This window comes from Esox lucius, chromosome 15, assembly GCF_011004845.1.
Source record: "Esox lucius isolate fEsoLuc1 chromosome 15, fEsoLuc1.pri, whole genome shotgun sequence".
Lineage (NCBI taxonomy): Eukaryota > Metazoa > Chordata > Actinopteri > Esociformes > Esocidae > Esox > Esox lucius.
Genome location: NC_047583.1, coordinates 18,193,865 through 18,217,872, shown reverse-complemented (window position 1 = coordinate 18,217,872; position 24,008 = coordinate 18,193,865). Strand labels below are relative to the sequence as shown.

The following is a 24,008-nucleotide window of genomic DNA, read 5'->3' as shown; positions in this document are numbered from 1 at the left end:
ATGGATCTGCAGCAAATAGTTAACGGCTCTCTGCAATCAGACATTTTCCCAACGTCTCTAAAAACAGCAGCCATTAAGCCTCCATTAAAAAAGAGACAACTAGATCTGTATCAAATCTCCCTTTTATAGCCAAGCTCAATGAGAAAGTTGCCTTCAATGAACTCAAGTGGTCTCTTGGACAAACCTCACCACAGTACTGAAATGGCTCTGATAAAAGTTTTAAATGATATATGGCTGAATACTGATTTGGATTAAATAACAGTTCTGGTTCTGCATTTGACACTGTAGATGATAGAACACTTCTGGACAGGCTGGAAAATTGTGTGGGACTCTCTGAGAGAGTCCTTAATTGGTTCAGGTCTTATTTAGATGTCCAGAGTAACTTTGTCACCATTGGCAATCATGAATCAGATCTCACGTTCACCCGTCACACCAAAACTGCATTCTATCACCTTAAAAATATAGCCAGATTCAAGGGCTTGGTGTCTCAAAAAGGCCAAGAGAAGCTCATCCATGCTTTTAACTCCAGGAGGGTTGACAACTAATGTGCTCTTAAATGGACTCCCCAAAAAGACTGTAAAACAGCTGCAGCTCATTCAGAATGCTGCTGCTAGAATATTAACCATGACCAAAATTATTTCCAGTCACTTACAGAATAGATTGTGGTGCTTTTAGTCCATAAATCACTGAATCGTTTTGGCCCGAATACATTTCTGATGTTTGAAGATTATAAATTGAGCAAGGCTCTTAGATCCATGAACTCGGGTCAGCTAGTAGAGCCTAGAGTCCAAACTAAACATGGCAAAGCTGCATTTAGAAGTTATGCTGCACACAACTGGAATAAACTACCAGAAGATCTTAGACGTGCCCCAAACGTATCCATTTTCAAATCCAGGTTAAAAACCTGGACGCGTGCCTATGACTGAGCGTTTAAATTTAACCACACTGTCAGCCTTAAAGCTTTTATAGTTTCCTCATGGAATATACTATGGAACCTACCAGTTAGGTTTTTGTTTCAGTTTTATTCTATTTCTATGTTTTTATTCTATGTAAAGCACATTGAATTGCCTATTTTATGTTTTTATTGTAGTATTTGTTTTTATTCTATTTGTCTTTTTCTTTGTAAAGCACACTGAATTGCTTCTATGTATGAATTGTGCAATATAAATAAACTTGCTTGGTTACAAGAGGTCGCTTCAGAACATGGGTGAAGGGCTCTGTTGGTTTTTAACACACAACAACTGCTTGTCACTTTTTTGTGTATACAGCTGTGCTCATTAGTTAGCATACCCTGGCAGAAATTGTGAAAATTTGGCTTTGATTATGAAAATGTGACTCATCGTGCAAATTATTTAAGGATAGTGATCATATGAAGCCATTCATTATCCCATAGTTATTTTGCTCCTTTTAAAAATCTTAATGACAACAGAAATCACCCAAGTGGTCCTGATTAAAAGTGTACCTACCCTGAAATGTTTGGCCTTGTCACAGACACACAAGGTCACACACACAGGTGAAAATGGCAATTAAAGGTATATTTCCACACCTGTGGCTTTCTCAATTGCAATTAGTGTCTGGGTATAAATAGTCATTGAGTTTGTTAGTTCTCACATGGATGCACAGAGCAGGCTAGACACTGAGCCATGTCAAAAGACCTGCATAACAACATAATGGACATTTACAAAGATGGAAAAGGATATAAAAAGATTGCCAAAGCAAGTCAGTACTGTTCAATTACTTACTAAGAAGTGGAAAATTCAGGGATCTCTTGATTCCAAGCCAAGGTCAGGTAGACAAAGAAAGATTTCAGCCAAAACTGCCAGAATAATTTTTCAGGCTGTTCTGGAAAAAAATGGCGTGGTTGTTTCAAGGAGCACAATACGACGATAATGAGCGGAATGGTCCAGTTGCCAGAAAGAATCCTTTACTGTGCTAATGCCACAAAAAAGCACGGTTACAACATGCCAGACAACTCCTTGACACACCTCACAGCTTCTGGCACACTGTAATTTGGAGTGACGAGTCCAAAATAGAGCTTTATGGTCACAACCATAAGCGCTATGTTCAGAGACAGGTCATCAAGGCCTATAGTGAACAGAATACCATCCCCACTGTGAAGCATGGTTGCAGCTCATTGATGTTTTGGCGGTGTGTTAGCTCTCAAGGCACAGGGAATCTTGTGAAAATGTAGGGCAAGATGAATGCAGCATGCTATCAGAAAATACTGGCAGACAATTTGCATTCTTCTGCAGCACAAGGGACGTTCTTGGACTTTCCAGCACGACAATGACCCAAAGCACAAGACCAAGTTGACCCTCCATTGGATACAGCTGGAAAAAGTTTCTGGAGTGGCCATCACAGTCTCCTGACCTTAATATCATTGAGCCACTCTGGGGAGATCTCAAACGTGCCGTTCATGCAAGACGACCAAAGACTTGGAGGCATTTTGCCAAGATGAATGGGCAGCTATAACATTTTTACAAACCATGCACCCATACAGCACGTTATCTGCTGGTGCGTGCTATACATTATCTTTTTTACACATAAACAATGTGCAGTCTCCTAATAATTCTATTGCAGTGCTGTGTTTCAGGTTTTGGGTAAAAAAAACATCAGGGAAAAAAATTTCTAAAATAAAGCTACTCTCTTAAGATAAATTAAACCAGTACTTCTGCATTATAACGGCGCCACCGGTTTCCTTCTGCATTGTAACGGCGCCACCGGTTTCCTTCTGCATTGTAACAGCGCCACCGATTTATCTACTTTTACAATATCTACAACGTCATGTGCGCGTAATGTAAAAGTGTGTGTAATACGGACAGTCTATTAGACAAAACTGAAAAAATGTGCGCTATGCAAGGTGCGCGTTTTACATGGGCGCGCGCAATATGCGCTAAAATACGGTATTGCAAAAGACTGCACGCTGTCATTGATGATAAAGGGGGCAATACACAGTATTAAGAACTATGGGTATGCAGACTTTTGGTCATTTAATTTTTTTCTTTGTTGCCATGTTTTGTTTTATGATTGTGCCATTCTGTTATGACCTACAATTGAATGTAAATCCCATTAGAAATAAAAGTACAAACCCGATTCCAAAAAAGTTGGGACACTGTACAATTGTGAATAAAAACAGAACGCAATGATGTGGGAGTTTCAAATTTCAATATTTCATTCAGAATACAACATAGATGACATATCAAATGTTTAAACTGAGAAAATGTATCACTTTAAGGGAAAAATAAGTTGATTTTAAATTTCATGGCATCAACACATCTCAAAAAAGTTGGGACAAGGCCATGTTTACCACTGTGTGGCATCCCCTCTTCTTTTTATAACAGACTGCAATCATCTGGGGACTGAGGAGACAAGTTGCTCAAGTTTATGAATAGGAATGTTCTCCCAATCTTGTCTAATACAGGTTTCTAGTTGCTCAATTGTCTTAGGTCTTCTTTGCACCTTCTTCGCACCTTCCTCTTTATGATGCGCCAAATGTTTGCTATGGGTGAAAGATCTGGACTGCAGGCTGGCCAATTCAGTACCCTGATCCTTCTTCTATGCAGCCATGACATTGTAATTGATGCAGTATGTGGTCTGGCATTGTCATGTTGGAAAATGCAAGGTCTTCCCTGAAAGAGACGACATTTGGAAGGGAGCATATGTTGTTCTAGAACTTGGATATAACTGTCAACATTGATGGTGCCTTTCCAGATGTGTAGGCTGCCCATGCCACACACCACTCATGCAACCCCATACCATCAGAGATGCAGGCTTCTGAACTGAGCGCTGATAAAAACTTGGGTTGTCCTTGTCCTCTTTAGTCCGGATGATATGGCGTCTCAGTTTTCCAAAATGAACTTCAAATTTTGATTTGTCTGACCACAGAACACTTTTCCACTTTGCCACAGTCCATTTAAAATGATCCCTGGCCCAGAGAAAACGCCTGCGCTTCTGGATCCTGTTTAGATACAGCTTCTTTTTTGACCTATAGAGTTTTTTGCCGGCAACGGCAAATGGCATGGTGGATTGTGTTCACCGACAATGTTTTCTGGAAGTATTCCTGAGCCCATGTTGTGATTTCCATTACAGTATCATTCCTGTATGTGATGCAGTGCCATCTGAGGGCCCGAAGATAACGGGCATCCAGTATGGTTTTCCGGCCTTGACCCTTATGCACAGAAATTGTTCCAGATTCTCTGAATCTTTGGATGATATTATGCACTGTAGATGATGATAACTTCAAACTCTTTGCAATTTTTCTCTGAGAAACTCCTTTCTGATATTGCTCCACTATTTTTCGCCGCAGCATTGGGAGAATTGATGATCCTCTGCCCATCTTGACTTCTGAGAGACACTGCCACTCTGAGAGGCTCTTTTTATACCCAATCATGTTGCCAATTGACATAATAAGTTGCAAATTGGTCCTCCAGCTGTTCCTTATCTGTACATTTAACTTTTCCAGCCTCTTATCCCAACTTTTTTGGAATGTGTAGCTCTCATGAAATCCACAATGAACCAATATTTGGCATGACATTAAAAAATGTCTCACTTTCAACATTCGATATGTTATCTATATTCTATTGTGAATTAAATATAAGTTTATGAGATTTGTTAATTATTCCATTCCTTTTTTACTCACAATTTGTACAGTGTCCCAACTTTTCTGGAATCGGGTTTGTATGTTTTCTTTACAAATGGTACATATTTTACCAATTCTGTAAGGATATGCAAACTTTTGAGCACAACTCCAGTTTTCTTACCAAATTATTTGACTACTCGTGGGTCTTTCATGAGAAATTAGGTTTCAGATATACGATTATGTGACTATTAGCATAAAACACTGAATTCTTTATTCACACAACATTTAAATGTGTTTAATCTGTTCAAATGCATTGTTTTCCTTAATTTTTTCCACAATAGTGGGGGGAGGGTTGCGGGCCGACACGCCGGCATCAACGACACAAAAGGCTTGATGCGTGAAATGCTAAAACACCCTCCCTGTACACTAGTCTCTCTCGCTTGTCAACTTTATTTCCTTAACATTATTGACAGTACTGTCTTAGCATCATTCCCTAATAATAACCTAAGCCCTTCCCCTCAATTAACCATTCTCTAAAACTGTTCACGAATCGCCTCCCAGACTCATAATGAAAACCACTAGCTACTAACGAATGAGGCAATATGATTTCCATGTACAGCATAGTGTTGCATTGGGGGTTAAATCAAACCCCTGAGTATTTTTTGCAATATATTCACTGCGCCACTGAATAGATTTTCCGCAAACATTATCCCTTGTACGTTACAGTGGGGGCATTTCTCAGTGTGCTTCACTTTATAATATTCTTAAGTTATGTAAAATATTAAATAGTCATTTTGTTTCGTTTTTGTTTTCGCCACATAGTTTTTCCTTTGAATCTATACACAATACCCACATCGCAGACTTTTATTTTGAAGACAAAATATTATTTAGCTGGTGAATCTGTAATGTTTGAAGCATGAGCTAATCTACTGAAGCCAATTGTAGCTATTGAGCTGTAACACTTAGTAAGATAGATTGCTTTTTACCTTTGATTGTCGCTCAGACGATAGCTAACTTCTTTATATCAATGTGACAGCCACTTACTGACAGTTCAACACAAACGCACGCGTGCACAGATGCAGCCAATTATGTTTCTTTGACCACACTCCAAAGCTGCATAGTCCAAACATAGATTGCAGGACAATGCTGGTGTGATATTAAACTGCGTGCGATTGTGCGCTCAATTGGAAAAAAGTATTCTTTTTTTCTGGACATCACATTTCAGCAGTTGTTAAATAAGAGGGAAACACTGAAATGTATACAGCAAGAGTAAAAAAAAACTAGTTTTAAGAGTATTTCAAATTAAAATAAATAAAATACTGAAAGTTGGACTCAGCAATATGACAAAGATGCACAAATAGCACATTGGATACAGGTAATGACGTTTAATTGCGATGCAGAACGTTGCCTCCGTTTGGGTTCCGTGACCTTCTTTCTGTAACAGCATGAAGCAAACCTATGCATGGGGACAGAGGACTGCGTGTGACCTGTGTGCGGGCAAAGAGGCAACCTAATTTCTCTGAGTCTGCTTTAAGGGAACATGAAAAAAACAATGCCCAGATGTAGAACAACAAAGCCATTTTAAATGTAATCAGTCTGTTACCCCACAGACCACACCAACCCTCCCCACATCCTTCAAATGCAAACCTTCTCTGCAAGGACGGAACTTACGCATGCAAAGTTTCCTAAAAATCACTGTAATTGTGCAACTGTGTGTGCTTCTGTTTTACATCAAGGCACATCTGAGACATTCTGTGCCATATTAATAAATTGGTTAGTTGCGCAATATGGGTGGGGAAGTGTGTCCCCACACACGCCCACACACACAAACAGATTTCCTTGTTCTGGAACATGCTTAGGGCACCGCATCCTCAGCTAGCACCATCCGCCCTTTTACAAGGCTGTTCAGTGACAATGAAATTCACCTTGCCACTGTTCATCTGCTACACCTGGAGGCAGCATATCCGGATTCAGGAGCAAACATTCCTACAGGTTGAGTTGAGGAGGTCAAAAGTTTTAGAGAATAGAGATATTTAGCCTAAAATCTGCCTCTTCATCAGATGAAACCAGAGCTGAAACTCTGCTATGAATGTGGTGTGCCTGCAAGGTTATTTGCTTAGCCATATTCTGTAACAAAAAGGAGGGCTGCCGTGGTTTACCCAGCTGTTTTTGTGCCCGGCGTAGATCTCCAGACTGCGGCCGTAGTCGGGGTCCTCGAGCAGGCTGTCGTACTCAAAGAGCAGCCGGGAGCTCTCGCGTAGACGATGGCACTGGTACTGGTGGTACTGCTGAATCAGCTCCTTCACTAACTGCAGCAGGCACTCAGGGTCCTCTGCATCCCATTGGACCAGGTGCTGTAGTGAGAGTAGATTTCATTAGACAGGTTAAAAGAGACATTCCACTCAAATGTAGATGGGTTAAAAAGAGACAAGTCTCTTTTGAGACAGCATGAAGACAGATTCTACAAGTCCATTAAAAGTTCACATATTGTTTAACTGCTTTCAGGCACAGTGGTGAGAATGTGACGCATGATGTCTGTTTAAGACGGCCTGCAACGTGAACGGGAGCAGCTGAACCACAATAGCAAAAGGGCTTTACTTCTAAGAGCATGTTCATTACTGGACGATGTCAGTTCAGGATCCATAGTATCGAATCCGGTGACAAACTGCAGAGAACTATCCCTTGAGGCAATGACTTGACTCGGGGTTGTCCACAATAGAGCCCATTTAGCCATGATAGGGAGGAAATCAATTGACACGATAAAAGGAACTGAAAACACAATGGCGGGCAAAGATAAGGTTTACGAGGGCCCCGTTGACATCCATTATGGGAATAATCCCTAACTGTTATCCCAATTAACCCCACTCTTCCTCCTGCATTACAGGAACATGGCAGCACCACAGGATGTCCTGAGGCGTCACAGAGCTACGTCGGTTTGCAGGGAATGCTTTCATCATTCTAAAGCCCAACGCCATTCGCTGAAATGACTGAAGGAACTGTCTGAAGAGGGAGGAAAGGGTGGCCCGGTGGCCCAGGTTGCCGCCTCCGGTGCACCCATGCCGTTTCAGCACCGGTTCCCGTTCGGCGTACTATTACCGTATTTCAGCACAATATCCTCTTTCATCTTGACCTCTTACTCAACAGACACACAAAGACTTAACACAAATAAAGTACATATAAGAAAGGAGGAAGGGAAACTTCACCAAAAGAAACATTTTCGATGGGAAGGTGCATTGTTCCTAGCAAATGGATTAGGATATCACGGGATTGGCCGGTTTTTTCCGCCAACTTCTTTTTTTGTATGTACACAATGGTTTGGTTAGACATCAAAGACTGGACTTTGTCCAGTCCTAAATTAAATAACGTCTAGTTGGACAAAAGAGGTGTACCTATAATATGCTCTGGGTGTTGTTAGGATAACTCTCAGACTATCAAAGTAGCCCATTAGAGTACATGCTGAGTTCTAGTTTTGTGCAGTGTATTCTGAGTAGTGGCATGAGTGATCCCTGCATGTATGAACAGTCCACTGTACATTTGCAATAATCCTCCTCCCACAAGCAGGATGTTATTTATGTGAGCACTGCCAAATTCCTCTGACTTCACTTACTGAAGCTGACAACAGGTATGCAAATATTTGTAAAAAAAAAAAAAATACAAAAAAATAAATGCCTAGTCAACCACCTTTCACGAATTGGTAAGCCTCGTTTTCTTCCCTGTGCCTGATTTTCACTCGCTTCAATGAGCCACATCTCCCTCTGCGAGCTTCGCTTACGCAGATGAGAGAGGAGCAAAGGGGAGAGGGAAGATCCATGTAGCTGGGGCTCACTGGAGCAAGGTTTAAAGCAAACAAGTCATCATTACTGACAGCACTCGGGAGAATACTCACAAGTCATTCAGTACAAAACGGTGTTGAACATGTGTCTACATCAATATCATGATGGGTTGTTTCCCATTGGAACACAAAAGTACAGTTACATTATTTCGATCAGTTAAACACGGGAGTGTCTTAGAGGTCACACTGCTTCAGATCAGGTGTGTTCAATATCAACACCCTGTCAAATCCATGATTGATTAGATTTTCAGACATAAATGTGGACATTTGTTTTTGTTGAACTTTGTGGTCAGAATGGAAATGAAATGGATCTCATGTTTGATGAACTAAGGTTATGCACACAGCCTTATAAGCTCCCATGAATAAGTGAGAGGTAACCAGGTCTCTGACCCATTCTGAAACCCGAATCCGAGCCAATGCCCAAACTGTGACTAGACAACGACCAACATGGTGGTGACATAACCGCAATTCCAGTCTGGTCCAACATGCTTTCTCCTGCTCATGCTGTGGCTTGGAAACCACACTCGAGATTGCTAAATGTCTTTAGCATATTATATAGAAGTAGACAACCAAGTCGGTCCAGTTGTAGATTTAATTCATAGATAAAGCAACTATGACTGTGTTTTGTTAGGGAGGGTCATAGGTGCCATATATAGCACACAATAAACCCTGTCTCCACCAGGGAGTAATGATGACACAAGACCAGTCTTTGACCTACATTAACTTATCCACTTGTCTGTATGTTGGCCTGTCGGTCACTTAAGAAGAAAGCCTCTACTGTTTCCCATTGGAACCCGCCCGGCCTCCCGCCATTAGGCAGAGAAGCAGAGGGCAAGTGTAAGCCATTCAGTACTGGTGACCTCATATTTCTGAGTCGCGAGCGGTTTCCAGCAACGTCGGGATTCCCGAAATGAGTTGGCGGTGCAAACAAGGACGGGCATTGTCCAGAGGAGCAGACCGATGGCCCAGGGGCAGGTACGAGTTGAAACTAAAGGACTGAGAGGAAGTGCTGTGTCAGGGTTGTGACATCACTTACACTGAAATTTCACTGAGAAGGAAGGAAAATGGAGGGAGGGGGAGAAAGGAAGGAAGAGAGAGAGAGACATGAGGAAATTCTAATCGGCAGGTAGGCTGGTCATTTATGAGAGAAATGTCGTCTTGCCAAAACAACTTGTGGGGCTTACTGGTAGAAATGCACCGTTGTTGATTCTGGGTTCTAAACATTCACAATGGGGTATGAGAAAAGGAAAGGCTTACATAATGTACATAAGGTATGAGGGTGTGCCGCATATGGCTGTAATGGGCAAACAGGGGTAGGGTAATGCATACTGTACTGCTATGTTGCATTAACTTGGTAGTTATTAGGAGTCCGGCGAATCTGATATTTGTCGGGGACAATTTGCAGTGGAATAAGTAAAAACTCCATATATTTTTAGAATTGTTTCCAGACTCCTTATAAAAGGCCAGTAGCTCACTATTGACCAGTAGGAGACCCCAAAGTTTATTAATATTAATATTATTATATGAATATTATTCAAGATTTTCAGACTTACACTGGATTAACAGCAGACCCTAAGAAGAGGAGAACCTGGTTTGCAACAACTAAATGTGGATCCTCATAAAATCCAAAACATAAAACATTTGAAGCTGATTTTGGTACCAATCTCTTTACATGGGTGTTGTAAAGAAAATAATCTGAAACCAAGAAATGGATGCAGATTTTAGGTAACAATGACGGTCAAACCAATAGGGCACAAAGAAGAACAAGGCAAAAAATACAAATAAAGAACGGTGCAAAATGTGCCAAAAAACTGTGTTCAATAACAGTCTTGGCCTTACAACAAGGCCCCCTCTCACCGAAGAGAACAGAATGATGTCTTCATCTGCGTCAAACTTTTTAATAATACCTTTGATTCGATATTTCACTGTGCTACACAGAAAGAAGGCGCTGAAATCTGACATTTCAAGATTATTATATAGGCCAAAGCAAATACTTGCGTTTAATGTGATTTTTATATAGGCTGGCAACCTGATCCAATGAATCGTTTGCTGACTTGAACATATCAGGCATTAAAAACTCCTAAGTATTAAATTAATCTGCAGCTAGTCGTCTAATTCAAGTGTGGGCTCGCGCCCTGTTTTGCCCCCAGAGAATGCCAAGTCTAAGATCATACTAAATTGCTCTTGTCATCTGTTTAAGACACTTGGCAATGACATTTTCAGCCCTGTAGTGTTCCTGAGAGACAAAACCATCTGGCTTGGCTCCAATGTGATAACTACTTGTTGGGGAAATAAATATTTTGGGAATTACTCCCAAACTGGGTCAGTGGCCATTTAATAGGGCTGGGAATTGCAGGGGACCTCACAATATGATATTATCAACATCTTTAGATCTCAGTATGATTCTCACGATAAAATACTGTGATTTTATGGTAAATACATTGTTAACATATCTGTTGCAGAAAGACATGAAAGCCATGAGAAAAACAAGGGTTGAGCAGTGATGGAAATAAACTAGCTGAAAACAAACTGTCTCCCTATTTACAAAGATGTAGAACCTCACACAGTCTCTATGTTTTGAGCTTTAGCTTCCTCTAATCCATCAATGGGAATTCCAAAACCCCTTCCCATCAACCTCCACAGCCTGCAACAATAGCAGGCCCTGATGAAACTGTCCCTGTAAACTTTTCCCAGATCTGTCAAGGAGTCCTGCCAAATAATAAACCCTCTAATAAATGCCTGGAACTCGTTATTCCACAAAATAGGAAGGAAGAAGGGAACAACAGTTGGTACGCCATGCCCAGGTTGCTGCAACTCTTTATGGGCCATCTGAGGTGCATTGTTCCCATGTTTTCTGGGGACAGAGTGGAACTAGCTAGCCCGCAGAGAGAAGAGCACTCCCATGTCAGACTTTCAACACTGTTAAAAAGGAGAGGCTACGCTCACAACTTGGATATATTTTTTGAATTGTAAATTCTACCTTCCATTTTCTCATTGGGATTCAGCCAAGTTAAGAACAATTGCTAATTGTAGTATTTAATACACAAGACCCAACATCTCAGATGCCATTGATGGTGTGCATGAATAGATTTATGAACTTGTGACCATGTTTTACTGCAAAAACAAAGTAACAGCTGGGGTTAATGAAACATGCAATTACAAAGACAGAATGATAGGTGTGAATTTCTTGCCACACAAGGCAAACACAAACACACACACACACGAGTACATACATGTACATATTTACAAACACACAATGCCGTTGTGAGTACAATACCATCTAATAGCTTTCGAATAATTCACATTTCAGTCAACAAAAAAAGTTGGTCACCTTTAAATCAGAAAGCAGGGTATCATACGATTTTGTAGCCATCATTAAAATGCACGTTACAAAAAACAGGTGGAGAACACGTCATTCAAAAAACCCAGCACAAAAACCAAAAACTGCGCTTTTCAGTAGTAATGCAAACAAGCAAGCACACTGCGATCACAACCTAAACGACAAACAGACGGCCACTGTTAATGATAGTGACCGCCGAGGCCGCCAACAGATATGTTTCCTCAGCTGACATAACAACAACTACTGTTTATACAAGCCATGAACAAGAAAACCACAGCTTCAACGTTTTGTTTTTTTCTGTTAGGCGTACGTCTATGTCTGACAGATGTTCCATCTTGAACAACGCTGGAAAGCCCTGGATTTGTCCAAAGACAAATTGTGGGCTTTACCTAAAAGAAAAGTCCCACACACAACTGACAACGGGGAATGTGTACACAGCGGATGTGGGTCATTTCCAAAGCAGAGTAGGCCAATGTAGATTGAGTGGGCAATCGGTGTCCTCTCTATCAGCTCTACCATCAGCTATTCTCAAATCATGACTGTAATTACTTATTCTGCCATTTTGTTTTTCCTGGAGCTAAGCTGCAGAATCCTGTGGTCTGTGGGTCAATTAACTGTGGTTGTCTGAAAGGACAAGTGGGTGCATGCTGGGGTCTGTGAGAGAGGAGACATGGAGACACAGGTAAACACAAGGCGCGCACACACACACACACACACACACACACACGGGTGGAGACACTGGTCAAGTCAAAGAACTATGGAAATTCCCATCCTGGGCTGTTTCAGTAGAAGCCTGGGCAGGTTTCAACTAGATTAATGACTAATTACAGACAGGGACAGAGAGACAGCCGATTGGAGGTAGAGGCCAGAGAGGGAGAATAGGTTACGCGTAGCCCATATAGCGAACTGCTGTTTATGAGCAAGTGTGTTTTTGTCATCTTAGTCAACCAAATGTACCACTGTAAAAAATAAAATTAAAAAAAAGACTAAAGTGGTCTGCCATGACAGGTTCCATGTATCTTGCTTAAAAGTTGACAAGAACATAGTACTTCCAAAAAAATCTACCGTGAACTATACAGCACCACGAACTGACATTTCTATTAATACTCTAAGCGCTCTTGTAATATTTGTTTCAGGTGTAAATGGTTGTCTCTATGCTTTCATCTTTATCCTGCAGTGCACCTAATGCAAACCTCATGCAGAGAATCATTATTAAGATGGCTGCAGCAGAGTTCCTGACTAGATTAAAAACATGGGTTGTTAAAACTCCAAATGCTATGCTACAATAGAAATCACTAAAACACACACTGTACAGAATAGCACACAACTCACAGCTCATCAACATGCATCCATTATATATATATATAGTAGATGCAGTATCTATGTAAATTAACGTATAGGATATACTGCAACTGTTTGTATTGCATCATGTCATATGTTCAACACCAGTTGTCTATGAATGTACGTCATATTTCATATTTTGGGTATTCTGTTTACCCAAAATACCTTTATGTTGTCTATCACTAGCAACACTATTAAACCAAGTGAAAATCTATCTATGTGTAAATGTCTACTGTAAATTGTCTACCACACAACCAAATTCGTCATCTCTCTCCCCTCCCTTCCTTCCTTTCAGTTTCCTTGCTCCCTTTTGTCTTCCAAGCAGCTCCCTAGTGGTCATTCCACATCATATTCCTGTCATTGAGCTTGTGCTATGTTAGTCCCAATGCTCAGTCCCTCCACTCTCAAGCCAAGCAACTCTATAACAACTAAATGCTTTGGGTCAGGCTGCTGGGAGTGTGGCCCACTGAACTTCTACATTGGGTGAGTTGCCCCTGCAGACAGCTGGAAAGTGGCAAGCTCCAAGAAAAGGGCAGACCATGAAAACAGACTTGGGTGGAGGGATAGTAGAATGCTAACAACCTCTAATAGGAAGTCAAGACCACAAGGCATCGTTTTGGGCCGTCAAGAACTCTTTTTAAGTAACACAGAAAGGACAGACACCACACAATAAACCACTGTTAATACAGCTTTTCAAACATTCACAGCAACCTAAGAGAGTAACGTTTCTGTCAGGTATCTCCCCAAATCACTAAAGTCAAAAGATTTCCCAAGTCGAAAAACTAAATCAAGCCTACCCACTCAATAAATGAAGGGATGTACTATGGAAAGACCCACTGGTCAGCCAAGTCTAGACTCTAAACCAGAACCACTCCATGTAGGGCCTGCTCATCTTTCCCATTTGCCACATTTCAAAATTTCTTCATCCAAGGTTTTCCCATGGCCATAATTACAACACATAGCCTTTTCCAGACTAGGCCAGCCCTTCTCTCAGCATGCTCTCCGCAATTAACCAGTCTTAATTCAGGAGGCACATAACCGCCGCCAATTAAAAACACAAAGATTTAGTCGTTAAATTGTGGCTCTACAAACCCATCAGCCTTGTACAGGGATGATTACAGTGAACAGGGCAGTCGCACATTCGTACAATTTCCAGGTCTTACAAGAAAGTGACTATCCCTTTCCTTTTATAAACCCATTCCCTCATGTGGTATATAGCATTTCTTTAATAGATTTACATACACGGTTGACACAATTGAAGCACTTACAACCAATTACAACTAGGTTTTTAATGAGCCTATGGTTAGGAACTGCAAGGCAGTGGCCTTGTTGGGCAATACCTATGGGCTGACTGCTGTAGAATGTCTGAGCAATGATCTGATACTTCTTAGAACTATGCTTGTTAAATAAAGTTTAGATTCACCAGTCTAGTCTGAGGGGGGAGCAGGGATTTCTAGGTCTAATTATGCTTTAGCAACATACCAAGGCAGCTTGGCAGCCTACAAAAGTAAATAAGACGGTCAGGTGAGAGGGCATTCTCAGACAATTTGAACCACTTGACTTCCTGGTTGGAGTAGTGTGTAAAATATGCAGAATGGCTCAGTATAGGAGTCAGTTTATGATTTCTTCTGTACCCTCCACTAACAATCATAATGATACCGAGCCTTTTCCCATGAATCTGTCTAGATCCTTGATATCCCATGTCTGAGGTTGAGGACAGCCAATTCAAAGCACAGGTTTCCAACACAGTTCAGAGATGGGCATTGCGTTGATTTTATGATAAAATAATTTCTTTGTGGGTTTGGATGCATGCTTATTTTCTTCTGGGTAATGTTCTTGCTTGAAGAGACACTTGTGTCAAGTATCAACTTCAGAGCAACCAGGTTTTTGGACAAAATTGTAAGCATGATGTTGTTGAACTGTTGAATTTAAAATGGGTAGAAACAAAGTCCTTCAAGCCCCTGTCCCTTTAAAATATGTTAGGACTGACCACCTAAGAGTTAGAAGTTATAGTTTAAACAAGGTTTTTTGCACTGTAGGGTTTGTTTGTACATTAACAAACTTCAGAATATAACACACTGACAGTTTGTTTTCTGATTGGCAATAACAGTTAAACTAAGCTCATGAGACATTTATAAGGTAAATATTTTAGGAATGAATGGATAAATATAATTATTTTATTGGTACAAATATTACTGTTGCAATTCTAGTTTGCCCCTTTAAAAATGCCCCAGGACCACTAGAAAGCAAAGTTGGCCATAACCTCAAAGACATACCACCAAAAGTTCTTTTCTGAAAGTTATTTGGTTGTAAGGTGAAACCCACCACTGATATCCATGGCCAAATAGAGTTGGAGTTTAGGAGACATTTTGAGTCCTATATATTTGAACTGTTTTAAAGACTCTTGAAGTAAATGTATTAGTATAAAACAAATGAGATTACAATAACGCAATATATTTATCTTATTTATTTCCTTCAGTCTATTTTACTTATCTAAAATTTTGTCAATAACAATTTGGCATCTGATTATATGAAACCCCAGCATATATAAAATGTATTCCAGTCATGAACTCAAAACCCACAAGCGAGCAGTTTCAGGCTTTAGACAATCATACTGTATGGGCATAAAAAAGACTATATTGTCAGTTTTAAATAGCCCTTTTTAATTCTGTGGTTTTCAAAGAGTACTAATGAAATCATCTGTTGAACACCGATGATGTGTTGCTGTGGCTGTGTGACTACTGACCACCATGCATGCATCTTTTCATGAACCTTCTAAATACGGAATCTCTTTCATAACTCAGGATAGCAGTTTCTACGCTGAAAGGGCTTCACTGGCAAAGTCGTTTGAAGACTTCAATTTAATGAACTTTGTGTTCATGTTGATTATAATCAGTCTCAGGTAAACTCTGAGAAAATATTCTCAAAAGTGGCACTGTAGATTACTGCATGGTGCCAAAAACAAGAACTGAACATTTGTCAAGCTAAGTGGTACCAAAAGCAAAAATGTTAAAGTACCCGTAAGTGACAGAGCCACTGTAGAAACTCCATGAGGTGGATACGGTGCCTGGAAGCGGTTGGAGGGCTCTCTTCCATGTGCTTTGATATCAGGGTGAAGATAAAAGGGAGGAAAACTTAGAGGAAAATACAAAAAATGGAAACATGAACTGAAAAATAAAGTCTCTCCTAGTGATTATAAAAATGTTCTATAATTATCTGCTATAATGTTCTCTGACCATAATTTGGCCATCACGTGGTCTTGGGACTTCCGATTGTTGAACTTAATTAAAATTTCATGGATATGTGATCATGAACTATATTAACAACTTCAATCATAATTAAGGAGACATCTCACAAGAGGATCCTGTAAAAGTGTTAAAAAAAAAAACGGAAGAGGTTAAGAATAGCTCCAGCCGACAGTAAACAAGACAAACATTTTGCTGAGGCTACAGGAATTCTGCAAGACCCTGAGAGAATAGCAAGATGTTTCCCTCCTTGGGTGAAAAACACATCTTGAAAAAAAGAAAAATTTGCACAAGGGCAATGGCAGTGCGCACAATGCACTTCAAGTATATGTTTGTTGCATCTGTCTAGACAATGGGTATGTATAGAGACATATTAATTATATGCAAAACATCAGCCTCCAGTTTTAGAAATGTTTGTAAGCTAAATAGGATGTATTTTGGCCAAGAGGTGTGAAGTGTTTAAGTAGTGGCCGCTGGCAAGAGCCAGCAGACCATTTTTCTGTATTGGGGCACTGTGTAGAATCCTGCCTCTAAACAATAACGCAACTTTTCCTCATTTACTTTTACCAAACAAGACCAGTACTAGCTAATTGGATTGATTTTGCATATATAGATGAAACAATAACTTAAAAGATTAACTGCAGACGTCTACTGGTAATTCATGCTTGTATTTATGCTAGTAGAATAGTGAAAATCTTACATTTTGCCCCTTTAATATATCAGGGACCATCATTTCACTTTGGTAAGGCATGAGTTAAAGTGGCTGGGCCAGCAAAAATACAACAATAATACCTTGACACACAGTATTTAACTGAAAATCTTTGAAATCACGTTGCATCATTTAACACACAAAACACAGGATCCATGTGACCAGACAACACCATACGTTTCCCTTGACAAAAAAGCCTGTTAGCAATGCCAGCCAAGTTGGCATAGCAACTACACAACCGCTTACAACACCGCTGACAAAGCAGGTGAGAGAAGAGAGAGATTACCGCAGCAGTCGAGTGCAGTGATAAAACAGGAAAAAATGCAAAAATGTATCAAGCTCTCTGAATAAGCGAATAGCATTCAAGCAGGAAACCCTTAAACTATTATGATTAATACCATTGGCAGGTATGAATACAATAGCTCTCTTTCAATCAAACACACATACAGTAGCTCACAAAAGTGAGTACCCCCCGCACATTTTTGCAAATATTTGATTATATCTTTTCATGTGACAACACTGAAGAAATGACACTTTTCTACAATGTAAAGTAGTGAGTGTACAGCTTGTGTTCAGACTGTAATTGAACCCACTATTGCTGATGCTCCAGATACTGAACTAGTATAACCCAGGCTAGTTTTACAGCTTTCTTAATCAGCACATCTATTTTCAACTCTGCTAACATAATTGCAAAATGGTTTTCTAATGATCAATTAACCTATTAAAATGATAAACCTGGATTTGCAAACACAACGTGACATTGGAACATTGGACTGATGGATGCTGATAATGGGCCTCTGTATACCCATGTTGATATTCCATAAAAAAATCAGCTGCACTAGTTATTTACAACATTAACAATGTCTACACTGTATTATTTTGATTTTACTTTATTAGAACAAAAAGTTACTTTTCTTTTGAAAACAAGGACATTTCAAAGTGACCCCAAATGTTTCAACGGTAGTGTGTATCTGTATATATTAATATTTAAAAATAATCTTTCCTAATGTTTACGTGATGTGCATGATGTGACTAGATCACCAACTGCAGACCACAGTGTGACGGCTATAAAAGCTACAGTGTCTTTTGTGCAGGGGCGTCATCTGGGTATATGTGCAGTGTTAATCATTCACCTTTTGCTACTCTTTAGCAACATTAGCAATGTAGACTGATAACATACATTGCCAGCCTTCGTATGAGTGTTCAGAGGCTCTTTTCGAGTTTCAAAAATCTGTCACATCTTCAATGATGTCTACACATCCCAGGAGTCTAGCTTTCTCCACAGGGTGGCTGGGCGATCCCTTTGAGATAGAGGAGGAGAAAGCTCCGGGAGGAGCTCAGAGTAGAGCCGCTGCTCCTCCACATCGAGAAGGGTCAGCTGAGGTGGCTTGGGCATCTGTTCCGGATGCCTACTGGACGCCTTCCCGGGAAGGTGTTCCGGGGCTGTCCCACCGGTAGGACACCCCGGGGAAGACCTAGGACACGCTGGAGGGACTATGTCTCCCGGCTGGCCTGGGAACGCCTCGTTGTCCCCCCGGAAGAGCTAGAGGAAGTGTCTAGTGAGAGGGAAGTCTGGGCATCTCGACTTAGACTCCTGCCCCCGTGACCTGGCCCCGGATGAAGCGGAATAAGATGGATGGATGGGTTCCACTCAGAACAGGCCTCTCCATGGTCGACCAAAGAAGTTGAGTGCACGTGCTCAGCGTCATATCCAGAGGTTGTCTTTGGGAAATAGACATATGAGTGCTGCCAACATTGCTGCAGAGGTTAAAGGGGTGGGGGGTCAGCCTGTCAGTGCTCAGACCATACGCCGCACACTGCATCAAATTGGTCTGCATGGCTGTCGTCCCAGAAGGAAGCCTCTTCTAAAGATGATGCACAAGATAGCCCGCAAACAGTTTGCTGAAGACTAGCAGACTAAGGACATGGATTACTGGAACCATGTCCTGTGGTCTGATGAGACCAAGATAAACATATTTGGTTCAGAAGGTGTTAAGCGTGTGTGGCGGCAACCAGATGAGGAAGTACAAAGTCTAGTGTGTCTTGCCTACAGTCAAGCATGGTGGTGGGAGTGTCATGGTCTGGGGCTGCATGAGTGCTGCCGTCACTGGGGAGCTACAGTTCATTGAGGGAACCATGAGTGCCAACATGTACTGTGACATCCTGAAGTAGAGCATGATCCCCTTCCTTCAGAGACTGGGCCGCAGGGCAGTATTCCAACATGATGACAACACCAAACACAACTCCAAGACGACCACTGCCTTTCTAAAGAAGTTGAGGGTAAAGGTGATGGACTGGCCAAGCATGTCTCCAGACCTAAACCCTATTGAGCATCGGTGGGGCGTGGAGCATCTGTAGGTGGAGGAGAGCCAGGTCTCTAACATCCACCAGCTCCGTGATGTCGTCATGGATGAGTGGAAAAGGACTCTTGTGGCAACCTGTGAAGCTCTGGTGAACTCCATGCACAAGACGGTTAAGGCAGTGCTGGAAAATAATGTTGGCCACTCAAAATATTGACACTTTGGGCCCAATTTGGACATTTTCACTTAGGGGTGTACTCACTTTTGAGGCAAATTTACACTGTTATACAAGGTGTACACCCACTACTTTACATTGTAGAAAAGTGTCATTTCTTCAGTGTTGTCACATGAAAAGACAATCAAATATTAGCAAAAATGTGAGATACTGTATAGGCCTGACTTACAGAGGAAGGGATGAAAACATTTGGTTATTATAAATAAACAGTAGCCTATTGAGGCGGTACTAATTGCTTGTTTTTGTGTTTTACAGCGCAAGGGCTACAAGCACATGCTTGGTGTTGGAAATTGACATCATTGAAGATGTGACAGATTTTTGAAACTCGAAAAGAGCCTCTGAACACTCATACGAAGGCTGGCAATGTATGTTATCAGTCTACATTGCTCATGTTGCTAAAGAGTAGGAAAAGGTGAATGATTAACACTGCACATATACCCAGATGACGCCCCTGCACAAAAGACACTGTAGCTTTTATAGCCGTCACACTGTGGTCTGCAGTTGGTGATCTAGTCACATCATGCACATCACGTAAACATTAGGAAAGATTATTTTTAAATATTAATATATACAGATACACACTACCGTTGAAACATTTGGGGTCACTTTGAAATGTCCTTGTTTTCAAAAGAAAAGTAACTTTTTGTTCTAATAAAGTAAAATCAAACTAATACAGTGTAGACATTGTTAATGTTGTAAATAACTAGTGCAGCTGATTTTTTATGGAATATCAACATGGGTATACAGAGGCCCATGGAAAATGACCCAAAGCACAGATACAAACGATGCAAGAACTATTTAGGGAAGAAGGAGTCAGTTGGTAGTCTGTCTATAATGGAGTGGCCAGCACAGTCACCGGATCTCAATCTTATTGAACTGTTGTGGGAGCAGTTTGACCGTATGGTACCTAAGAAGTACCCATCAAGCCAATCCAACTTGTGGGAGGTGCATCAGGAAGCATGGGGTGAAATCTCTTCAGATTATCTCAACAAATTGACAACTAGAATTCCAAAAGTCTGCAAGGCTGTAATTGCAGCAAATGGAGGATTCTTCGACGAAAACAGAGTTTGAAGGACACAATTATTATTTCAATAAAAAAAATATTATTTCTAACCTTGTCAATGACTATATTTCCTACAAATGTTGCTACATCCCCTATTTAAACTAATTTCATTAATGTTTTCATGAAAAACAAGTACATTTCTAAGTGACCCCAAACTTTTGAATGGTAGGGTACATATACACAAATACAGAGAGAAAGAAACATCATGGGTAAAGGAAAAGTAAGGGTAATGAAAACAGCCAGAAAGACAGCGAGAACATAAACACTGGGAAAATGCCAAGCACTGGCGTGGTGGAGGTGCTTCCCCTTATGTGCGCAGCTGGTTTATGAGACAGTGAGCAATACCACCCTCCTCGTCTCCCAGACGCTGAGGAACTTAACTTCTCCCTGTTAGGTGGCTTTAAAAATAGACAGTGTAGTAACAGCAACAATAACAACATCCCCTTGCCAAGCCACTCAGTTTCTCGTCTGCCATTTGTCATCTTCAAAACATTTCCAGCATGGAGTTTTCCACTGAAACAAAGCCTTATTAACATTGAGCACTCTACCCTAAGTCTGCCTATGTCCAACTTCTGGTTTCCATCAAACTCATCTCTTGAATGTATTCTTATCACAGACCCATAAATCAGTTGTACGTGCTGCTGAATATTTCCGAGGTGATACATTTGTTCCTATATTGGGTAATTTTATTGACCTGTGAACTGCTCTGAACTTAACTGTGTGAAATGTTCTGCTGCCCAACTGCCCTTTACATAACTCACAGGCAACTGGTAAGCCTCTCGGGAAGACAAAATATTCTACAGATGACAGGTCAGTTTGCTGAGGTCATCCCTGTGTGGGACTCTAAGTCATTATGTTTTTCTGGTAGGTTTTTCTCTGCTGACTAGTACTGGATCAGATTTGTCCAGAATATTCCTGAGGCATTGGTGAATGTTTCCCTGTGCTCGCCACATGATAAAATACACAGGCCGGCTACAGTTTGAACATTGGGCAGGCCGATTAATTTGAACCAATTTGAAGTGTTCAAAACAAGCAGTAATCAGTGCCATCGTCCCATTTCTTTGGAGTGTGTTGCAAGCAGAGTCATATGTACCAGTTTGCTGGATTGGATTGAAAATATTGTCTGTCGGCACCACACACTATCTCTGGGCCGCCTGGCTGATTGGAAACTTTGTGAAGACCGAAAAGAATTCCGCAGAATGTAACATGATTATTTCATGTTGAATGCTGTGCAACTTCACGTCAATTACCGTTGCCACGTGTTCCAAATAATCCGTATTTCAATGAAACAATTAACATTTCCGAAATGAAAGTTTTTCATAATTTTTGAAAACAAATTCATTTTCCCGACAGCCAGAAATGTATTTGAAATTGCTTCATAATAAACACAGCATTAAATGTATCATGACACCGACCATCCGCTTGAGACGCCTCAAACATGCATTCAGCCATGCGACTACGCTCATGTGTGTCTGTCATCAGTGAGTGTCTGTCATCAGTGAGTGTCTGTTACTGACTTAGTAAGCTACAGCAGTGACTGTGCATAGAGAATTAACATCTGCAGAACGTGATCTGCACATGTTCAGAAGATTCAATATTTGGTCCAAAGATGGACCAAAGATCCAGAAAGGTTCTGATTTGTCTGGATGTGTCCAGTAACCTATAATAGAAAGTTCCCTTTGATTGCTGTCCATTGAGTATGTCTGTCATTATAGTGAGTGTTTAAGTCAAAAAGGTATATCCAAGCCCACAGTCTGAGAATATCTAAAGTCTAAACCACACTAAGGGAACAGCTACTGACTGGATGCCTGCTGTCCTGGTGCAATCAACCAATTTCTGCTGAAAGGAGGAGTACATGCTGATAGGGAAGAAGTGATTACACAAGGCACCAACGCCTTTTCAACAGAACACTAGAGTTTGTGGGGTCAATATGACTGGTGACTAACGCCTTCATATGTATCACAGCACTTGAGCTCCAGATAAAATGTGATCAAAACAACAGAATGGATTTGGTTGGAAAGCCAGAACAACAGATACATTCGTTTTCCTTCAGGGGTATAATGGAGTGCATGCCTCGACAGGTCAGCGCTGTTTTGGCGGCAAAAAGGGGACCTACACAAAATTAGGCAGGTGGTCATAATGTTATGGCAGATCGGTGTATACATAACAAAGTTTAGAAATATATTATATACACTAATCAGCCATAACATTATGACCACCTGCTTCTAATCATGTTACCGACCTGTTGCTCAACTAACCTAATAAGTTGTGAGATGTTCCATCAGGTTTTTGTTTTTTACTATTACTCAACTTTTCCAGAAATCTGTTGCCCCTATCCCAGCTTTTTTTAATCATGTTGCTGGCATCAAATTCAAAGTGGGCATGTATTTTTCAAGAAACAATACATTTCTCAGTTTCAACATTTAATAGATTGTTGTCTTTGTACCATTTTCGATTGAATATGGGTTTTAAATGATTTGCACATCATTGCATTCTGTTTTCCTTTAGGTTTTCGCAGCATCCCAACTTTTTTGGAAACGGGTTGTATATAAATGTAAATAGTTAGGGCCGGAAATATTTGGACATTGACCCAATTTTCATATTTTTGGCTCTGCACACCACCACAATGGATTTAAAATGAAACAACCGAGAAGCAATTGAAGTGCAGACTTTCAGCTTTACTTCAAGGGGAAGGAAAATATTGTATGAAACGTTAAGTAATTGAAACCATTATCACACACAGTCCCCTAATTTCCCAGGCTCAAATTTAAATAGTAAAAATTATCATAAATATAATTATTATATATTTAAAATAATATTTAAAATTTTATGTCGAGACTCGACATAAATGACTGCTTGAAGTCTGGAAAGCAAGGACATCACCAAACGCCTTTCACCAGGCTTTTAGCGCAGCCGTCTTCACTTTTTGTTAGTTTGTGCGTCTTTCTGCCTTAAGGTGTGTCTTCTGCAAGTGAAATGCATGCTCGATTTGGTTCAAATAAGGTGAATGACTTGGCCATTGCAGAATATTCCACTTCTTTGCCTTAATAAACTCCTGGGTTGCTTTTGCAGTATGTTGTGAGTCATTGTCCATCTGTAAAGTGAATCGCCGTCCAGTCAACTTTGCTGGATTTGGCTGAATATATACAATAATACGCTTCAGAATTCATCCCTCTGCTTGTCTAGTCACATCATCAATAAACACTAGTGACTAGTGGAATGGGCTATTCCACTAGTGACTAAGGAATAGCCCACACCTGTCCATGAAACAGCTTTTGAGTCAATTGTCCAATCACTTTTGGTCCCTTTAAAAAGAGGGGGCTACATATTAAAGAGCTGTAATTCCTAAACCCTTCCTCCAATT

The 24,008-nt window shown here is 40.6% G+C and overlaps 1 protein-coding gene across 2 annotated transcripts in view; it reads right to left on the bottom strand.

Moving 5' to 3' along the window:
* Positions 1–24,008, bottom strand: part of babam2 (BRISC and BRCA1 A complex member 2) — a 124,341-nt gene that overhangs the window by 84,076 nt on the left and 16,257 nt on the right. For both annotated transcript variants that reach the window (XM_020054091.2, XM_010892361.4), the window contains exon 5: positions 6,739–6,933. In XM_020054091.2, the coding sequence (XP_019909650.1) occupies positions 6,739–6,933 (195 nt within the window). The remainder of the gene's footprint in view (positions 1–6,738; positions 6,934–24,008) is intronic.